A 22,119-nucleotide genomic window follows, 5' to 3' on the forward strand; every position below is an offset into this window, starting at 1 on the left:
CATGTCGGACTCCAGGACTTATCAACTCTTGTTCCACTTTCTTCCAAAATGAATCCATATCAACTGTTTCGGGTAATTCTGTAAAATCTGCCGGTGCAACCGTATCTGAAACTGTACCAGACATGACAATGCAATCAAATCGTTAAATTATTTCTACTGCAAGTCTGAGAAGCTAAGCCTCAAAAATGAAGCAAAGACATATTCAAGGGAATGATTAAAATATCTGTGACTGGAGTATTGGTGTATAACTATTCTGTCAACTCACTGGTTCCTTAAATGTCATTGCAAGTGAATTTAAACAACATTTTAATATGAAGGTGGGAAACCAAAAACATACTTTTGTTTTATTATTTTACTACCTATTTCTTCTGCATGGTGTAAATAAATAAATATAAAGCTTTTACTCCAATTCATGTTGTATCTCGAGAACATTGCCGGAGATCTTATAGTTATTTTCATTTAGGAAATATTTTGTGTAATGATATTAATTAAGGACGTATAGCAAGTTAGTAATATGCAGTGATTTGTAATTATATCCTTCTTTGGTTTGTTATATCAAAGTTAGAAGAATATACGTGACACAGAATAAAGGAAGTCAATCAAATTTGCGTAACTGTAAGGAAAAAGGTTGTCTAGAAGGTTGTCTAGAATGGATCAAGTGTGACAAATTGTATAAAGTGAAGGATTTATTCTTCGAACCGCATGCTTTAAAACGATAATCACAAAAACGTGAAATCCGACCTAGACTAAATAAGGGGACCTTTTAAAATTTGTGTGAACACAATTATATCATATATCATATATATATATATGGATAACTAATACTTATACCAACCGGCATGTCGAAAACAAGTCTTTCGTATACCGTCCATCACAATCGTTGTCGGAAAGAAGCCACACAGATAGCAGTAGAAAGAATATGAATGCTCAGTTAGTGCTTCAAACATCAAATAAGCATTCGTTAGGTCATGAAGCCTCAGATTTTCGTCTAGTGTATCTGCCAGCATGTTTATCGTTCTACTAATTGCCACATGATTCTATAAGAAGAGTAAACATTTCCTTATTAAATATTTCAATCAAACTTTCTGTTTTGTGATCCATCATCTTAATAGAAAACTGCAAAATAAGTCGGCTTAATAAATTCTTCTACATCCAGGTCCATGTGCTCCACAGAGATTCAAATAGTAAACAATCATATCATAACCACGTTTCAGCTTAAGGCCTCCTCTGATCATTTGAAGGTCCCTATTTAAATTGGTTACTTAAATTACATTAAATATTGTTTCATCTCGGCCTCTAGTAGGTGTTCTACCACCAATCTTTCAATTCTTTTAACTAGTTCCCTTACTACTATCAAAGAAATCATTATCATTTGTGAAAAAGCATATGAAAGAAATGAAATAAACTATTTTGGAGTGTAAAAAATTCTTTGGATGTTTTATATATAAATAATTGGGTTGGGTGCCCGCAAACATGTTTAACCCTGCCACATTCTGTATTTGCCTGTCCCAAGTCTGGAACCTGTAAATCAGTGGTTGTCGTTGGTTGCTGTATATCATATTTGTTTTTCGTAAATTCTTTTGTACATAAATCAGGCCGTTAGTTTTCTCGTTTGAATTATTTTACAATTCATTTCGGGGCATTTGATAGCTTTCTTTGCGGTATTGGTTTTGTTCATTGACGAAGGTCGTATGGTGACCTATAGTTGCTTACTTTTATATCATTTTGGTCCCTGGTGGAAAGTTTTCTCCTTGGCTATCATACCACCACATCTTCTTATTTTTATAAAGATTACTAAAATTTACATGTTTGGTTCTGGATTGACTAGGTGTTGGTTCTGGATTTACATGTTTGGTTCTGGATTGACACGTTATATATATACCATATACAGACTTGGTCCTTGATTGACAAGGTTTGGTTCTAGATTTACATGTTTGGTTCTGGATTGACAAGGTGTTGGTTCTGGATTTACATGTTTGGTTCTAAATTGACACGTTATATTTATACCATATACAGACTTGGTTCTGGATTGACAAGGTGTTGGTTCTGGATTTACATGTTTGGTTCGATTGACACGTTATATATATACCATATACAGACTTGGTTCTGGATTGACAAGGTGTTGGTTCTAGATTTACATGTTTGGTTCTGGATTGACACGTTATATTTATACCATATACAGACTTGGTTCTGGATTGACAAGGTGTTGGTTCTGGATTTACATGTTTGGTTCTGAATTAACACGTTATATTTATACCATATACAGACTTGGTTCTGGATTGACAAGGTGTTGGTTCTAGATTTACATGTTTGGTTCTGGATTGACACGTTATATTTATACCATATACAGACTTGGTTCTGGATTGACAAGGTGTTGGTTCTGGATTTACATGTTTGGTTCTGAATTAACACGTTATATTTATACCATATACAGACTTGGTTCTGGATTGACAAGGTGTTGGTTCTAGATTTACATGTTTGGTTTTGGATTGACACGTTATATTTATACCATATACAGACTTGGTTATGGATTGACCAGGTGTTGGTTCTAGATTTACATGTTTGGTTCTGGATTGACGCGTTTTATATATATACCATATACAGACTTGGTTATGGATTGACAAGGTGTTGGTTCTAGATTTACATGTTTGGTTCTGGATTGACAAGGTGTTGGTTCTAGATTTACATATTTGGTTCTGGATTAACACGTTATATTTATACCATGTACAAACTTGATTCTGGATTGACAAGGCGTTGGTTCTAGATTTTCTTGTTTGGTTCTGGATTTACATGTTTGGTTCTGAATTATCACGTTATATTTATACCATATACAGACTTGGTTCTGGATTGACAAGGTGTGAGTTCTAGATTTACATGTTTGGTTCTGTATTAACACGTTATATATGTACAATATACAGACTTGGTTCTGGATTGACAAGGTGTTGGTTCTAGATTTACATGTTTGGTTCTGGATTGACAAGGTGTTGGTTCTAGATTTACATGTTTGGTTCTGGACTAACACATAATATTTATACCATGTACAGACTTGGTTCCGGATTGACAAGGCGTTGGTTCTAGATTTACTTGTTTGGTTCTGAATTTACATGTTTGGTTCTGAATTAACACGTTATATTTATACCATATACAGACTTGGTTCTGGATTGACAAGGTGTTGGTTCTAGATTTACATATTTGGTTCTGGATTGACACGTTATATATGTACCATATACAGACTTGGTTTTGGATTGACAAGGTGTTGGTTCTAGATTTTCATGTTTGGTTTTGGATTGACACGTTATATATATACCATATACAGACTTGGTTCTGGATTGACAAGGTGTTGGTTCTAGATTTACAAGTTTAGTTCTGGATTGACAAGGTGTTGGTTCTATAGATTTACATGTTTGGTTCTTGATTAACACGTTATATTTATACCATGTACAGACTTGATTCTGGATTGACAAGGCGTTGGTTCTAGATTTACTTTTTTGGTTCTGGATTTATATGTTTGGTTCTGAATTAACACGTTGTATTTTTACCATATACAGACTTGGTTCTGGATTGACAAGGTGTTGGTTCTAGATTTACATGTTTAGTTCTGGATTAACACATTATATTTATACCATGTACAGACTTGGTTTTGGATAAACATGGTGTTGGTTCTAGATTTACATGTTTGGTTCTGGATTTTAACGTTTTTGTATAGCATATACAGACTTGGTTCAGGATTGACAAGGTGTTGGTTCTATAGATTTACATGTTTGGTTCTGGATTCACATGTTATATAGATACCATATACAGACTTGGTTCTAGATTTACATGTTTGGTTCTGGATGCTTACGTTATATCTATACCATAAACAGATTAAATCATTTGGTTCTGAATTAACATGGTGTTGGTTCTAGATTTACATGTTTGGTTCTGGATTGACACGTTATATTTATACCATATACAGACTTGGTTCTGGATTGACAAGGTTTTGGTTCTGGATTTACATTTTTGGTTCTGGATTGACACGTTATATTTATACCATAAACAGACTTGGTTCTGGATTGACACGTTATATTTATACCATAAACAGACTTGGTTCTGGATTGACACGTTATATTTATACCATATACAGACTTGGTTCTGGATTGACTAGGTGTTGGTTCTGGATTTACATGTTTGGTTCTGGATTGACACGTTATATATATACCATATACAGACTTGGTTCTGGATTAACAATGCGTTGGTTCTAAATTTGCATGTTTGGTTCTGGATTAGCACGTTATATATATTCCATATACAGACTTGGTTCATATATACACCTTATATATATATATAGACATAGGTGTATCGTTGTTCAGTCTTTTTCGAAGGGAAAGAAGATTTTAAAAATTCAGAGGGGAAAAATACAGTGTAAGTATAACAATAAATTACAGAGATTTACGTTACAATAACATGAGGGTCTGGATGGGGTATTCATAGAGAAATATGGCAAAAAAATATAACACGTATAATGAATAGAGAAAAATGAGCAGAAAATATAAAGAATAGAGAATAACTGGAAAATAAAAGAATTGTGTAATACTTTACTGATTAGAGAAATGAACGATGTACAGAATAAAGAAGTCCTCCAATTACAGAAAATTTTAATTGTAAAATTATTTAAGCGTTATTCTTACAGATAAAGAAAAATGCCCTAAAAATTGAAAGAAGACAGAAATTAAGGATCCCCCATCCATACCCTCTTACATGGCTTCATCCTTATTTTACTTAAGGGGACGGGCATTTGATATTCTGGGTTTTTGTGGATTGGCTATTTATTTACATCTGTTCATGGCTACGCATGCATATTTTTTTAGCGGATTCCCCCCCCCCCCCCACCCCTCCCCCGAAAATCAAATAGTCGTCCACTAAACAGAACGAAGAAAAAAATCGCTTTCGTTTTGACGCTTTAATAATGTAGACATTTAGTAGATAATCATATTAATTTTTTTTGTCATTTAAAGATTTTTAATCATTTACATGCCTACATAAATAAACTACGTCAAATTAATCTTTCTCTTTAAATTCCAACCTCTGTTTTACTCATAAATAGTTTCACCTTCTGGTCAATGAACTTAAGTTATTTCAATCAAAGTAATTTTCACGGGGGAGAAAATGCTTGTGTAATAGTAATCGTATTTTAATATTTTAGAAATACTCATAAATGTAGTAATTATAGACATTGTGTCATGATCGTTCTGTCTGATATCTTTGAAAAAAACACATATTACATTCTAATTTTGAATAAGACTAATTTAATATGTATAAAACTGGGACTAATAGATAAATGTTTCAATTAGTCCCAGATATAAAATAAATACACATTTTTTTTTACTTTACTGGTACAGTGAAGCGTTCATCAACCCAATACCTAAGCTTTCAATAATTTCTTTTTTTTTGGTACAATTGTATCTTCAAAAATAAGGTCAACAAGCGTTTGTAAATAATTACGATAGAACTGGAACCAAATATTCATGAGGGTCTGGATGGGGGTTCCTTTATATCTTTATTCTTTAATTTTTTAGATCATTTCTCTATATTTATTATTTATTTTGCATGCCCATTATTCTTTATTCTTTATAATTGTTCACCATACTCTTCTCTATTTTTTTATTATCATTTTTGCCAATTTTTCTCTATTCTTAATTTATTCTGCACCTTTTTTTTACCATTATTCTCTTTTCTGTAAACCCCATCCAGACTCCCATTCATCAGTGCCAAACAGAACATAAATTTATGTGTCTTTAACAGAGAAAGATATTTAAATGTTGCCATTTAATTCGTGCATTTTTTTATTATCAGTTCAGCAGTTTAATGATGTCCATTGATAATTGTGTAGAAAGTGTGTTTATATCAGCTACTTAATTTGATAATAAGTCCTGTATCGTGACAGTTCACATTATCTTTTGGGTAGATATATATGTTCATTAGTAGGCTATTATGCATGTGTAACATATGGTTCTATTTTCACTTCCGGCTCTTAATTGACATAGGTTCTGTTTTCACACACGCTGATGGGTACTGTTGCATGGCGGCACGAAATACGATCTGAAATCCATTTGACGATATCTCAACGTTTCAAAACGAAGTGAAAAATATGCGCCACGCGGGCGCTTACATTTGTCACTCTATGCGCCATTTCTGGTCGTTAAGCGCAATTGGCGCAAGGCGCACGTCCTTCCCGATCACTGTAGACAGAAGCACACGAGGAAGATCAAGAAGAAACAATTATATTCATCTCTGTAAGAAATTTATCAAGCAATTTAGAAAAAAAAATCAAAATTATAGACGAAAAAACCAACAACCTATTTACTGACCTAACCGACCTATTATAAAGATATTCTCATCCTCAGTAAAAAAATGGTAGTTCTTTCTTTTCTGTGTGTCTGGTAACTTGATAAATATCTAGATAAATTTTGGTTAGAATGATAGCATATACCGGAGTTATTGCCCCTTAATTGTTAATTTTCAGTGCTTTCCACTCAAATTACAGATTGGTCTTTACTTGGACAGATGTATGCTTTTATTAAGGTAGAAATTAACAAATGAAGTTTTTAAAGACCTTGAATGGCTATATACCGTCTAACATTTATTCATGTTATACCCCTATTTTGGATTGTACAATCACACCTGTACGAAATGGGACGCCCGTAAGTGACACGGAAACCAGGCGTAGAAATCATACTTTATCAGGGCGTCATTGTAGTGTTTACGGAATGCATGTCCAGGCATCAACCAGGCATAAACCAGGCAGAAACCAAGCTTAACTGAGGCGGAAACCAGGCGTAAAATTAGGCGTAATATTTAAATGAGTACGCCGGGTCCACAGAAAACCAGGCGTTATATGCAAATTAGTACGCCTGGTCGATAAAAAAAACAGGCGTAATATCCTTACATAATACTACACTTATTTTAAATCAGTGTATTACCCTAGCTGTGTACTTTTGTGTATTTGATACAAACTTCTGTACTATTGCTTAAATTTCTCATTGTTTGACATGAAACTTGAAATATTAACCATTAATTGAAGAAGCTATATAAATAAATACATATAATAGACAGACACTGGCTCAAATAAATTTAAGTTTAAATTAGAATTACGACAATTAATTCTTCCTGAAATAAAACCAGCATTTTAACTAAGTTTTTTTGAAAATTAATGTCATTTGAACCAAAATATCAATGATAATACTGCAATTTAACTTAATGTGAAAGATTTTAATGTTATCAATGATAATTCATCCAAGGATGAAGGTTTTCAGAATTCAAAATTACTGTTAAAAAAAAACTTAGTTACTCACATAATTATCTTTTACCAATTGTATATTACTTTCCTTTTATTAGACAATTTTCATTAATCATATATTACTTTCCTTTTATTACACAATTTTCATTAATCAATTTGATTCCATAATTCCAATTTCAAATTCTTCCAAAAAGCACAAAACAAGCTTAATTATCCCTGAATATATAAAGCTGCCATAAGTCCAACTCTTGCAAAATAATAACAAAGAGCCAAATTTTGAAAAAAAAATCCCATGATCCTTTATCAATAAAGCATTATGGGTATTATGATTTACGCCATACCAATTTTTACGTCCGTAGGAAAATTTACGCCTAGCTTATTTCAATTTACACCAGGTTTACCTTATTTTCTACGCCTGTAAGGACTACAAATTTACGTTTCCTGTTCCCTTACGCCTGGATCTGGACACGTAACTACCACTTATGCCTGGTTTACGCCAGATTTCCAGGCGTAATACGCCTTATAATTTCGTACGGGCCAGTACACAATCGGTCTAGTATATTTGCCCAAATCTACAAAACAGGAGACAGATTTGCAATTTATTGGTTATACTGTTTATTTGGTAATTTATTGTTTTATACAAAACATTCAAACAAATATATTGTGTTTTAGCTCATCACTTGGCGTCACTCATCTGTCGTCATTAACTTTTACAAAAATCATCTTCTCTGAAACTACTGGGCCATATGTAACCAAACTTATCTGATCCGGTTGAAAATGTTTATCAGGTCAAGATCTATCTGCCCTGAAATTTTTAGATTAAATGGACAACCTATTGTTGGATTTATGCCCTGGAATTGGTACTTTGCAGTAAAGTTTGCAGTTTTTAAACCACCGCAAAAACTAAAAATTAACAATAACTTGTGTGCAATTGTATGGATCTCTCTGACATTGTACCACAAGGTTTCATATAACAAAGGAAAGGCTGGCATTGAGTTTTTGGGTTCTTGCTCCAATGGGGGTTTGGATAAACTGGGGGCCAAAAAAGGGGCATTTTTGTAGTTTCCAGTCAATAACTTGTGTTTAAGTGTATAAATGACTCTCTGAAATTATACCACAAGTTTGCATACTACAAAAGGATGGTTATGGGGGTTATGGCTCAAATCATTTAGCCAATAGGGGCAAAAAAGGGGGGAAAACAAGGGTTTTACTGGTTAAAGGACAATTTAGACAATTTAAAAGCAGTGTAAGGGAGGTTCTCCAATTCCATTTAAAGAATACTGTTATAGATATGTTTGATTAACTCCCTTACACTGCGTGAAAATTATGTATTAAGAAATGATGAATGTCTTGAGATGATCAGCTGTAATTTTTTTTTTAGCTCACCAACCCGAAGGGCCAAGTGAGCTTTTCTTATCACTTGGCGTCCGTAGTCCGTGGTTATCCATCGTCGTCTTCAATATGTCACCTAAAGAAAACAGTTAAATAAACAAATGCTATCAAAAGCCAGCCCAGCATGAAATTATTATTTCCCATTCGTTCGAGAATTTTAAGGATATGAAATGAACACTTTATCATATCACACTTTTATCGATCAAAAAAATTTTTTTATGAGATCAAAAGTGGTTCAGTTTAGGTTTTTAAAGATTAAATGGGTATAACCCTGCCTGCAGTTGTAGTTCATGATGCGTTTGCCCTGTGAATACTTTTATAGTATTCTCATATATGGCAATATTCAATATATTCTATCAGTAGTCATATCTACATGGGGATCTATCCATGTCTTGATTTGGACGACAGTTGTTTTAATTCGTTGGACACTTAAATTCATGGAAAAAGTCATCCACGAAAACCACGAAAATTGGATCCCCACGAATAAAAGTACTTTTACAGTATTCAAGTCTTATTTAGACAAAATTATTGAATTGGCCAATGCATGTTGGTGAGGGTAGTAAATTCAAGATTTAAAATATAAAAAAATAAATTAAAATGAGCAAGTGCAGTGTAAAATACACAGAATTATACCAGTGTGGTTCTAAAAAACACTAAGGAAATGTATTTCTGAATATTAAAGAAATCTGCAAATGCCATGAAGGGACTGTAGCAGATCGCTTTATACAAAATATCTCATCCATATTTTTACCCATTTATTCTTAAATGACTGTTTAGCTAAACCTATCTTTTGTATTTCCAGCTCAGGTCTAGGGAAGAAGAGGTCGAAAGACTGAGTGTGAACAGTGAGGAAGTTCATAGGGAACTCGAACATAAAGATGCTCTGATCCAGAAGCTGGAGTCGGACTTCTCTATTGCCAAAGAAGAAGCAAGAAAGTCGGAAGATATAGTAAGAATTAAAAAAAATTAACAATCAACTTTAAATCTTAAACTTTATTGAAAAGCACTTTACGCCCATAAATAAACAAGGCAGACACTTTGAACTATAACCCTCGTCTTTCTTTAAATCAATATATATATATAAGCGATTCAAATTATATCAAGAACTCTCTGCCCTCAGTCTAAGTGACTTTTTTTTAAAAAGGAGCCTAATTTGTTAGTGTCCTGTTTTGTTTCAGGATTGAAAATATGTTTTAATTCATCTATATCATTTTTGTTTAATTATTATATTTATTTTCATTTGAAAATTCTTTTCTTAATTGTTCATTTATTTTACATTTAAAAAAGAAATGAAACTCATCATCTAGTACATCATAATGTTAACAATAACTTGTGTGTAACTGTATGGATCTCTCTGACATTGTACCACAAGGTTTCATAGTTTCATATAACAATGGGAAGGCTTGGATTGAGTTTGGGATTAATTTCCCTGAACATGTATATAAGGGGCCAAAAAGAAGCATTTTTGTCTCGCCTTGACGGAGTCAAAAAGCGAGATATGTGTGCTGTTTCCGTCCTTGGCAGCGGCGACATCGGCATCAACAATGTATTAGTTTGTGATTAGGTCTAGTTAATGGTGAACCAGAAGTGGTAGGTCAATCATATTTAGTATGCAGTTGTATAAGCATTGGCACATCTTATTTCCATGGAGATTATATGGGCCTGCCCCCTCAGTCATGGTCTATTGACTTCGAAACTTTTGCTTATTATACCCTACGCAACGAGTTTTTGACCCGTCTGTCCGTCCGTCAGTCCTATTTCTTGTCATCTCAACTCCTCTCAAACCACACAACAGAATTTCACGAAACCTTTTCAGATAATAAGGACATACAACGTAGATGTGCATATCGACAGGAAGTTACGATTCAATTTTTTTTCCAGGAGTTACGCCCCTTTGAACTTATTTGCCAAATATACTACTATATCCATTCTCAATTTTAATTTTATTGTAACTTTTTGTCATCGCAACTCCTCTCAAACCACACAACAGAATTTCATGAAACCTTTTCAAATAATGAGGACATACTACGAAGATGTGCATATCGACAGGAAATTACGATTCAATTGTTTTTCCAGGAGTTACGTCCCTTTGAACTTATTTGCCCAATATACTACTGCAACCTTTTGTCATCACAACTTCTCTCAAACCAGACAACAGAATTTCATGAAACCTTTTCTGATAATAAGGACATACTACGTAGATGTGCATATCGACAGGAAATTACGATTCTATTTTTTTTCCAGGAGTTGAAATTATCTCCCTTACACTGCTTTTAAATTATGTATAAAGTAATGGTTAATGAACAATAAAGATAATCTAAAACAGTGTAAGGGAGGTAATCCAAATACAACGTTTTGGTTACTTCCCTTACACTGCTTTTAAATTATGTTTAAAGAAATGCATATTTATAAAGGAAGACCAGTAAAAATATCTGCAAATGTTTTCATCTTTTTTTTTTACAAAAAAATCCATATGAAAGATTTGACACTATATTTTTATTAATTCTATTATAAAATAGATTAAGTTAGCACTATGGTAAATTTAAATGGGTAATTATGGTTGCCAACTCCATTGGAAATTTGAATTGAGATTATGACCATATCTTGAGGGAAAGAATTTTTGGGGGGAAAAAGGGGGGGGGGGGGATAAAAAGAAATTGTGGGGGGCCAATTTTTTCTCATTTCAGATTTCAGAAATTAAAAAGAATTATTCTTCAAATATTATTTTTTTTTCAAATTTCAAATATTGAAAAATTTCAAGAAGTAATCTTTAATTGCACAGTATGGCGCATTAGATTTGTAAAATCTTTGATCACATTTATTTATTTGTTATGCCGAATCTAACAGTGGATTTAGATTTTTAATTTTGGGTCCAGTTTTCAAATTGGTCTACATTAATGTCCAAAGGGTCCAAAATTAAACTTTGTTTGATTTTAGCAAAAATTGAATATATGAGGTTCTTTGATATGCTGAATCTAAACATGTATTTAGATTTTTGATTTTTGGCCCAGTTTTCAAGTTGGTCCAAATTGGGGTCCAAAATTAAACTTTGTTTGATTTCAACAAAAATTGAATATATGGGGTTCTTTGATATGCTGAATCTAACCATGTATTTAGATTTTTTATTTGTGGACCCCGTTATCTAATTGGTTCATATTGAGGTCAAAAGGGTCCAAAATTAAACTTTGTTTGATTTCATCTAAAATTGAATTATTGGGGTTCTTTGATATTCCAAATCTAACCGTGTATTTAGGTTTTTAATTTTGGGTCCTGTTTTTTAAATTGGTCTACATTGAGGTCCAAAGGGTCCAAAATTAAACTTAGTTTGATTTTGACAAAAATTGAATTCTTGGGGTTCTTTGATTTGCTGAATCTAAACATGTGTTTAGATTTTTGATTATGGGCCCAGTTTTCAAGTTGGTCCAAGATAGGGTCCAGTATTTAAACTTTGTTTGATTTCAACAAAAATTGAATATATGGGGTTCTTTGATATGCTGAATCTAAACATGTATTTAGATTTTTGATTATGGGCCCAGTTTTCAAGTTGGTCCAAATTGGGGTCCAAAATTAAACTTTGTTTGATTTCAACAAAAATTGAATATATGAGGTTCTTTGATATGCTGAATCTAACCATGTATTTAGATTTTTTATTTGTAGGCCCCGCTATCAAATTGGTTCATATTGAGGTCAAAAGGGTCCAAAATTAAACTTTGTTTGATTTCATCGAAAATTGAATTATTGGGGTTCTTTGATATGCCAAATCTAACCGTATTTTTAATTTGGGTCCCGTTTTTTAAATTGGTCTTCATTGAGGTCCAAAGGGTCCAAAATTAAACTTAGTTTGATTTTAACAAAAATTGAATTCTTGGGGTTCTTTGATATGCTGAATCTAAACATGTGTTTAGATTTTTGATTATGGGCCCAGTTTTCAAGTTGGTCCAAGTTGGGGTCCAAAATTAAACTTTTTTTTATTTCAACAAAAATTGAATATATGGGGTTCTTTGATATGCTGAATCTAACCATGAATTTAGATTTTTTATTTGTGGGCCCCGCTATCAAATTGCTTCATATTGAGGTCAAAAGGGTCCAAAATTAAACTTTGTTTGATTTCATCAAAAATTGAATTATTGGGATTCTTTGATATTCCAAATCTAACCGTGTATTTAGATTTTTAATTTTAAGTCCCGTTTTTTAAATTGGTCTACATTAAGGTCCAAAGGGTCCAAAATTAAACTTTAGTTTGATTTTAGCAAAAAATGAATTCTTGGGGTTCTTTGATATGCTGAATCTAAACATGTGTTTAGATTTTTGATTATGGGCCCAGTTTTCAAGTTTGTCCAAGTTGGGGTCCAAAATTAAACTTTGTTTGATTTTAACAAAAGTTGAATATATGGGGTTCTTTGATATGCTGAATCTAACCATGTATTTTGATTTTGGACATTGGACCATAATAGGTAAATTAAAAAAATTCAAGTTCTTAGACCACATTCTTTCTGTGTCAGAAACCTATGCTGTGTCAAATATTTAATAACATTCCAAATTCAGAGCTGTATCAAGCTTGAATGTTGTGTCCATACTTGCCCCAACTGTTCAGGGTTCGACCTCTGCGGTCGTATCAAGCTGCGCCCCAGCGAAGCATTTTATTTTTTCTGATACAATTTTTTTTTCTTACACTTATTTTATTTCTCCAATGACAATGTGGGGACGTGGGGTATGTGAGCACGCTCACTAAGGTTCTTTAATTCTTGATGTGTTTGCCCTTCTTTTTTTACTTGGGGCTCTTATGGATAGTAAAAAAGGCATTGTAATCGACCAGTCAAGGATTGTTGAGATGTGATATATGTCTATACATTGTAGAAAATTGTAAATATATAAAAAAAAAAAAAAAAAATTTTTTAGTGGGGTACAAAAAAGGGGGATCCATGCCCCAAATACCTGAGCAATATTCAATATATTCTATTAGGAGTCATAGCTGCATGGGGATCTATCCATGTCTTGATTTGGACGACAGTTGTTTTATTTTGTTGGACACTTAAATTTGTGGAAAAAGTCATCCACGAAAACCAAGAAAATTGGATCCCCATGAATAAAAGTACTTTTACAGTATTCAAGTCTTATTTAGACAAAATTATTGAATAAGTCTATGCATGTTGGTGAGGGTAGTAAATTCAAGATTTAAAATATAAAAAAATAAATTAAAATGAGCAAGTGCAGTGTAAAATACACAGAATTATACCAGTGTGGTTCTAAAAAACACTAAGGAAATGTATTGCTGAATATTAAAGAAATCTGCAAATGCCATGAAGGGACTGTAGCAGATCGCTTTATACAAAATATCTCATCCATATTTTTACCCATTTATTCTTAAATGACTGTTTAGCTAAACCTATCTTTTGTATTTCCAGCTCAGGTCTAGGGAAGAAGAGGTCGAAAGACTGAGTGTGAACAGTGAGGAAGTTCATAGGGAACTCGAACATAAAGATGCTCTGATCCAGAAGCTGGAGTCGGACTTTTCTATTGCCAAAAAAGAAGCAAGAAAGTCGGAAGATATAGTAAGAATTAAAAAAAATTAACAATTAACTTTAAATCTTAAACTTTATTGAAAAGCACTTTACGCCCATAAATAAACACTTTGAACTATAACCCTCGTCTTTCTTTAAATCAATATATATATATAAGCGATTCAAATTATATCAAGAACTCTCTGCCCTCAGTCTAAGTGACTTTTTTTAAAAGGAGCCTAATTTGTTAGTGTCCTGTTTTGTTTCAGGATTGAAAATATGTTTTAATTCATCTATATCATTTTTGTTTAATTATTATATTTATTTTCATTTGAAAATTCTTTTCTTAATTGTTCATTTATTTTACATTTAAAAAAGAGATGAAACTCAGCATCTAGTACATCATAATGTTAACAATAACTTGTGTGTAACTGTATGGATCTCTCTGACATTGTACCACAAGGTTTCATATAACAATGGGAAGGCTTGGATTGAGTTTGGGATTAATTTCCCTGAACATGTATATAAGGGGCCAAAAAGAAGCATTTTTGTCTCGCCTTGACGGAGTCAAAAAGCGAGACATATGTGTGCTGTTTCCGGCCTTGGCAGCGGCGACATCGGCATCAACAATGTATTAGTTTGTGATTAGGTCTAGTTCATGGTGAACCACAAGTGGTAGATCAATCATATTTAGTATGCAGTTGTATAAGCATTGGCACATCTTATTTCCATGGAGATTATATGGCCCTGCCCCCTCAGTCATGGTCTATTGACTTCGAAACTTTTGCTTATTATACCCTACGCAACGAGTTTTTGACCCGTCTGTCCGTCCGTCAGTCCTATTTCTTGTCATCTCAACTCCTCTCAAACCACACAACAGAATTTCACAAAACCTTTTCAGATAATAAGGACATACAACGTAGATGTGCATATCGACAGGAAGTTACGATTCAATTTTTTTTCCAGGAGTTACGCCCCTTTGAACTTATTTGCCAAATATACTACTATATCCATTCTCAATTTTAATTTTATTGTAACTTTTTGTCATCGCAACTCCTCTCAAACCACACAACAGAATTTCATGAAACCTTTTGAAATAATGAGGACATACTACGAAGATGTGCATATCGACAGGAAATTACGATTCAATTGTTTTTCCAGGAGTTACGTCCCTTTGAACTTATTTGCCCAATATACTACTGCAACCTTTTGTCATCGCAACTTCTCTCAAACCAGACAACAGAATTTCATGAAACCTTTTCTGATAATAAGGACATACTACGTAGATGTGCATATCGACAGGAAATTACGATTCAATTTTTTTTCCAGGAGTTATGCCCCTTTGAACTTATTTACCCAATATACTACTGCAACCTTTTGTCATAGCAACTCCTCTCAAAACACACAACAGAATTTCATGAAACTGTGTAGATAATAAGGACATACTATGTAGATGTGCATATTGACAGGAAATTATGATTCAATTTTTTTTTCTGATACAATTTTTTTTTCTTACACTTATTTTATTTCTCCAATGACAATGTGGGGACGTGGGGTATGTGAGCACGCTCACTAAGGTTCTTTAATTCTTGATGCATTTGCCCTTCTTTTTTTAATTGGGGCTCTTATGGATAGTAAAAAAGGCATTGTAATCGACCAGTCAAGGATTGTTGAGATGTGATATATGTCTATACATTGTAGAAAATTGTAAATATATAAAAAAAAAAAAAAAAAAAAAATTTTAGTGGGGTACAAAAAAGGGGGATCCATGCCCCAAATACCTGAGCAATATTCAATATATTCTATTAGGAGTCATAGCTACATGGGGATCTATCCATGTCTTGATTTGGACGACAGTTGTTTTATTTTGTTGGACACTTAAATTTGTGGAAAAAGTCATCCACGAAAACCAAGAAAATTGGATCCCCATGAATAAAAGTACTTTTATAGTATTCAAGTCTTATTTAGACAAAATTATTGAATTAGTCTATGCATGTTGGTGAGGGTAGTAAATTCAAGATTTAAAATATAAAAAAATAAATTAAAATGAGCAAGTGCAGTGTAAAATACACAGAATTATACCAGTGTGGTTCTAAAAAACACTAAGGAAATGTATTGCTGAATATTAAAGAAATCTGCAAATGCCATGAAGGGACTGTAGCAGATCGCTTTATACAAAATATCTCATCCATATTTTTACCCATTTATTCTTAAATGACTGTTTAGCTAAACCTATCTTTTGTATTTCCAGCTCAGGTCTAGGGAAGAAGAGGTCGAAAGACTGGGTGTGAACAGTGAGGAAGTTCATAGGGAACTCGAACATAAAGATGCTCTGATCCAGAAGCTGGAGTGGGACTTTTCTATTGCCAAAGAAGAAGCAAGAAAGTCGGAAGATATAGTAAGAATTAAAAAAAATTAACAATCAACTTTAAATCTTAAACTTTATTGAAAAGCACTTTACGCCCATAAATAAACAAGGCAGACACTTTGAACTATAACCCTCGTCTTTCTTTAAATCAATATATATATATAAGCGATTCAAATTATATCAAGAACTCTCTGCCCTCAGTCTAAGTGACTTTTTTTTAAAAAGGAGCCTAATTTGTTAGTGTCCTGTTTTGTTTCAGGATTGAAAATATGTTTTAATTCATCTATATCATTTTTGTTTAATTATTATATTTATTTTCATTTGAAAATTCTTTTCTTAATTGTTCATTTATTTTACATTTAAAAAAGAAATGAAACTCAGCATCTAGTACATCATAATGTTAACAATAACTTGTGTGTAACTGTATGGATCTCTCTGACATTGTACCACAAGATTTCATATAACAATGGGAAGGCTTGGATTGAGTTTGGGATTAATTTCCCTGAACATGTATATAAGGGGCCAAAAAGAAGCATTTTTGTCTCGCCTTGACGGAGTCAAAAAGCGAGACATATGTGTGCTGTTTCCGGCCTTGGCAGCGGCGACATCGGCATCAACAATGTATTAGTTTGTGATTAGGTCTAGTTCATGGTGAACCACAAGTGGTAGATCAATCATATTTAGTATGCAGTTGTATAAGCATTGGCACATCTTATTTCCATGGAGATTATATGGCCCTGCCCCCTCAGTCATGGTCTATTGACTTCGAAACTTTTGCTTATTATACCCTACGCAACGAGTTTTTGACCCGTCAGTCCTATTTCTTGTCATCTCAACTCCTCTCAAACCACACAACAGAATTTCACAAAACCTTTTCAGATAATAAGGACATACAACGTAGATGTGCATATCGACAGGAAGTTACGATTCAATTTTTTTTCCAGGAGTTACGCCCCTTTGAACTTATTTGCCAAATATACTACTATATCCATTCTCAATTTTAATTTTATTGTAACTTTTTGTCATCGCAACTCCTCTCAAACCACACAACAGAATTTCATGAAACCTTTTGAAATAATGAGGACATACTACGAAGATGTGCATATCGACAGGAAATTACGATTCAATTGTTTTTCCAGGAGTTACGTCCCTTTGAACTTATTTGCCCAATATACTACTGCAACCTTTTGTCATCGCAACTTCTCTCAAACCAGACAACAGAATTTCATGAAACCTTTTCTGATAATAAGGACATACTACGTAGATGTGCATATCGACAGGAAATTACGATTCAATTTTTTTTCCAGGAGTTATGCCCCTTTGAACTTATTTACCCAATATACTACTGCAACCTTTTGTCATAGCAACTCCTCTCAAAACACACAACAGAATTTCATGAAACTGTGTAGATAATAAGGACATACTATGTAGATGTGCATATTGACAGGAAATTATGATTCAATTTTTTTTTCTGATACAATTTTTTTTTCTTACACTTATTTTATTTCTCCAATGACAATGTGGGGACGTGGGGTATGTGAGCACGCTCACTAAGGTTCTTTAATTCTTGATGCGTTTGCCATTCTTTTTTTACTTGGGGCTCTTATGGATAGTAAAAAAGGCATTGTAATCGACCAGTCAAGGATTGTTGAGATGTGATATATGTCTATACATTGTAGAAAATTGTAAATATATAAAAAAAAAAAAAAAAAAAAAATTTTAGTGGGGTACAAAAAAGGGGGATCCATGCCCTTAATACCTGAGCAATATTCAATATATTCTATTAGGAGTCATAGCTACATAGGGATCTATCCATGTCTTGATTTGGACGACAGTTGTTTTATTTTGTTGGACACTTAAATTTGTGGAAAAAGTCATCCACGAAAACCAAGAAAATTGGATCCCCATGAATAAAAGTACTTTTACAGTATTCAAGTCTTATTTAGACAAAATTATTGAATTAGTCTATGCATGTTGGTGAGGGTAGTAAATTCAAGATTTAAAATATAAAAAAAATAAATTAAAATGAGCAAGTGCAGTGTAAAATACACAGAATTATACCAGTGTGGTTCTAAAAAACACTAAGGAAATGTATTGCTGAATATTAAAGAAATCTGCAAATGCCATGAAGGGACTGTAGCAGATCGCTTTATACAAAATATCTCATCCATATTTTTACCCATTTATTCTTAAATGACTGTTTAGCTAAACCTATCTTTTGTATTTCCAGCTCAGGTCTAGGGAAGAAGAGGTCGAAAGACTGAGTGTGAACAGTGAGGAAGTTCATAGGGAACTCGAACATAAAGATGCTCTGATCCAGAAGCTGGAGTGGGACTTTTCTATTGCCAAAGAAGAAGCAAGAAAGTCGGAAGATATAGTAAGAATTAAAAAAAATTAACAATCAACTTTAAATCTTAAACTTTATTGAAAAGCACTTTACGCCCATAAATAAACAAGGCAGACACTTTGAACTATAACCCTCGTCTTTCTTTAAATCAATATATATATATAAGCGATTCAAATTATATCAAGAACTCTCTGCCCTCAGTCTAAGTGACTTTTTTTTAAAAAGGAGCCTAATTTGTTAGTGTCCTGTTTTGTTTCAGGATTGAAAATATGTTTTAATTCATCTATATCATTTTTGTTTAATTATTATATTTATTTTCATTTGAAAATTCTTTTCTTAATTGTTCATTTATTTTAAATTTAAAAAAGAAATGAAACTCAGCATCTAGTACATCATAATGTTAACAATAACTTGTGTGTAACTGTATGGATCTCTCTGACATTGTGCCACAAGGTTTCATATAACAATGGGAAGGCTTGGATTGAGTTTGGGATTAATTTCCCTGAACATGTATATAAGGGGCCAAAAAGAAGCATTTTTGTCTCGCCTTGACGGAGTCAAAAAGCGAGACATATGTGTGCTGTTTCCAGCCTTGGCAGCGGCGACATCGGCATCAACAATGTATTAGTTTGTGATTAGGTCTAGTTCATGGTGAACCACAAGTGGTAGATCAATCATATTTAGTATGCAGTTGTATAAGCATTGGCACATCTTATTTCCATGGAGATTATATGGCCCTGCCCCCTCAGTCATGGTCTATTGACTTCGAAACTTTTGCTTATTATACCCTACGCAACGAGTTTTTGACCCGTCAGTCCTATTTCTTGTCATCTCAACTCCTCTCAAACCACACAACAGAATTTCACAAAACCTTTTCAGATAATAAGGACATACAACGTAGATGTGCATATCGACAGGAAGTTACGATTCAATTTTTTTTCCAGGAGTTACGCCCCTTTGAACTTATTTGCCAAATATACTACTATATCCATTCTCAATTTTAATTTTATTGTAACTTTTTGTCATCGCAACTCCTCTCAAACCACACAACAGAATTTCATGAAACCTTTTCAAATAATGAGGACATACTACGAAGATGTGCATATCGACAGGAAATTACGATTCAATTGTTTTTCCAGGAGTTACGTCCCTTTGAACTTATTTGCCCAATATACTACTGCAACCTTTTGTCATCGCAACTTCTCTCAAACCAGACAACAGAATTTCATGAAACCTTTTCTGATAATAAGGACATACTACGTAGATGTGCATATCGACAGGAAATTACGATTCAATTTTTTTTCCAGGAGTTATGCCCCTTTGAACTTATTTACCCAATATACTACTGCAACCTTTTGTCATAGCAACTCCTCTCAAAACACACAACAGAATTTCATGAAACTGTGTAGATAATAAGGACATACTATGTAGATGTGCATATTGACAGGAAATTATGATTCAATTTTTTTTTCTGATATAATTTTTTTTTCTTACACTTATTTTATTTCTCCAATGACAATGTGGGGACGTGGGGTATGTGAGCACGCTCACTAAGGTTCTTTAATTCTTGATGCGTTTGCCCTTCTTTTTTTACTTGGGGCTCTTATGGATAGTAAAAAAGGCATTGTAATCGACCAGTCAAGGATTGTTGAGATGTGATATATGTCTATACATTGTAGAAAATTGTAAATATATAAAAAAAAAAAAAAAAAAAAATTTTAGTGGGGTACAAAAAAGGGGGATCCATGCCCTTAATACCTGAGCAATATTCAATATATTCTATTAGGAGTCATAGCTACATGGGGATCTATCCATGTCTTGATTTGGACGACAGTTGTTTTATTTTGTTGGACACTTAAATTTGTGGAAAAAGTCATCCACGAAAACCAAGAAAATTGGATCCCCATGAATAAAAGTACTTTTACAGTATTCAAGTCTTATTTAGACAAAATTATTGAATTAGTCTATGCATGTTGGTGAGGGTAGTAAATTCAAGATTTAAAATATAAAAAAAATAAATTAAAATGAGCAAGTGCAGTGTAAAATACACAGAATTATACCTGTGTGGTTCTAAAAAACACTAAGGAAATGTATTGCTGAATATTAAAGAAATCTGCAAATGCCATGAAGGGACTGTAGCAGATCGCTTTATACAAAATATCTCATCCATATTTTTACCCATTTATTCTTAAATGACTGTTTAGCTAAACCTATCTTTTGTATTTCCAGCTCAGGTCTAGGGATGAAGAGGTCGAAAGACTGGGTGTGAACAGTGAGGAAGTTCATAGGGAACTCGAACATAAAGATGCTCTGATCCAGAAGCTGGAGTGGGACTTTTCTATTGCCAATGAAGAAGCAAGAAAGTCGGAAGATATAGTAAGAATTAAAAAAAATTAACAATCAACTTTAAATCTTAAACTTTATTGAAAAGCACTTTACGCCCATAAATAAACAAGGCAGACACTTTGAACTATAACCCTCGTCTTTCTTTAAATCAATATATATATATAAGCGATTCAAATTATATCAAGAACTCTCTGCCCTCAGTCTAAGTGACTTTTTTTTAAAAAGGAGCCTAATTTGTTAGTGTCCTGTTTTGTTTCAGGATTGAAAATATGTTTTAATTCATCTATATCATTTTTGTTTAATTATTATATTTATTTTCATTTGAAAATTCTTTTCTTAATTGTTCATTTATTTTACATTTAAAAAAGAAATGAAACTCAGCATCTAGTACATCATAATGTTAACAATAACTTGTGTGTAACTGTATGGATCTCTCTGACATTGTATCACAAGGTTTCATATAACAATGGGAAGGCTTGGATTGAGTTTGGGATTAATTTCCCTGAACATGTATATAAGGGGCCAAAAAGAAGCATTTTTGTCTCGCCTTGACGGAGTCAAAAAGCGAGACATATGTGTGCTGTTTCCGGCCTTGGCAGCGGCGACATCGGCATCAACAATGTATTAGTTTGTGATTAGGTCTAGTTCATAGTGAACCACAAGTGGTAGATCAATCATATTTAGTATGCAGTTGTATAAGCATTGGCACATCTTATTTCCATGGAGATTATATGGCCCTGCCCCCTAAGTCATGGTCTATTGACTTCGAAACTTTTGCTTATTATACCCTACGCAACGAGTTTTTGACCCGTCTGTCCGTCCGTCAGTCCTATTTCTTGTCATCTCAACTCCTCTCAAACCACACAACAGAATTTCACAAAACCTTTTC

At 33.2% G+C, this 22,119-nt stretch overlaps 1 protein-coding gene across 1 annotated transcript in view; it reads left to right on the plus strand.

Moving 5' to 3' along the window:
- Nucleotides 1-4,443: 4,443 nt before the first annotated feature.
- LOC127705520 (plectin-like) overlaps nucleotides 4,444-22,119 on the plus strand; it is a 64,502-nt gene continuing 46,826 nt past the window's right edge. Inside the window, exons 1-6 of the mRNA XM_052209848.1 lie at nucleotides 4,444-4,449; nucleotides 6,225-6,272; nucleotides 9,471-9,617; nucleotides 14,074-14,220; nucleotides 16,421-16,567; nucleotides 18,768-18,914. Of these exons, the coding sequence (XP_052065808.1) occupies nucleotides 4,444-4,449; nucleotides 6,225-6,272; nucleotides 9,471-9,617; nucleotides 14,074-14,220; nucleotides 16,421-16,567; nucleotides 18,768-18,914 (642 nt within the window). The remainder of the gene's footprint in view (nucleotides 4,450-6,224; nucleotides 6,273-9,470; nucleotides 9,618-14,073; nucleotides 14,221-16,420; nucleotides 16,568-18,767; nucleotides 18,915-22,119) is intronic.

This window comes from Mytilus californianus, unplaced genomic scaffold (assembly GCF_021869535.1).
Source record: "Mytilus californianus isolate M0D057914Y unplaced genomic scaffold, xbMytCali1.0.p SCAF_6, whole genome shotgun sequence".
Lineage (NCBI taxonomy): Eukaryota > Metazoa > Mollusca > Bivalvia > Mytilida > Mytilidae > Mytilus > Mytilus californianus.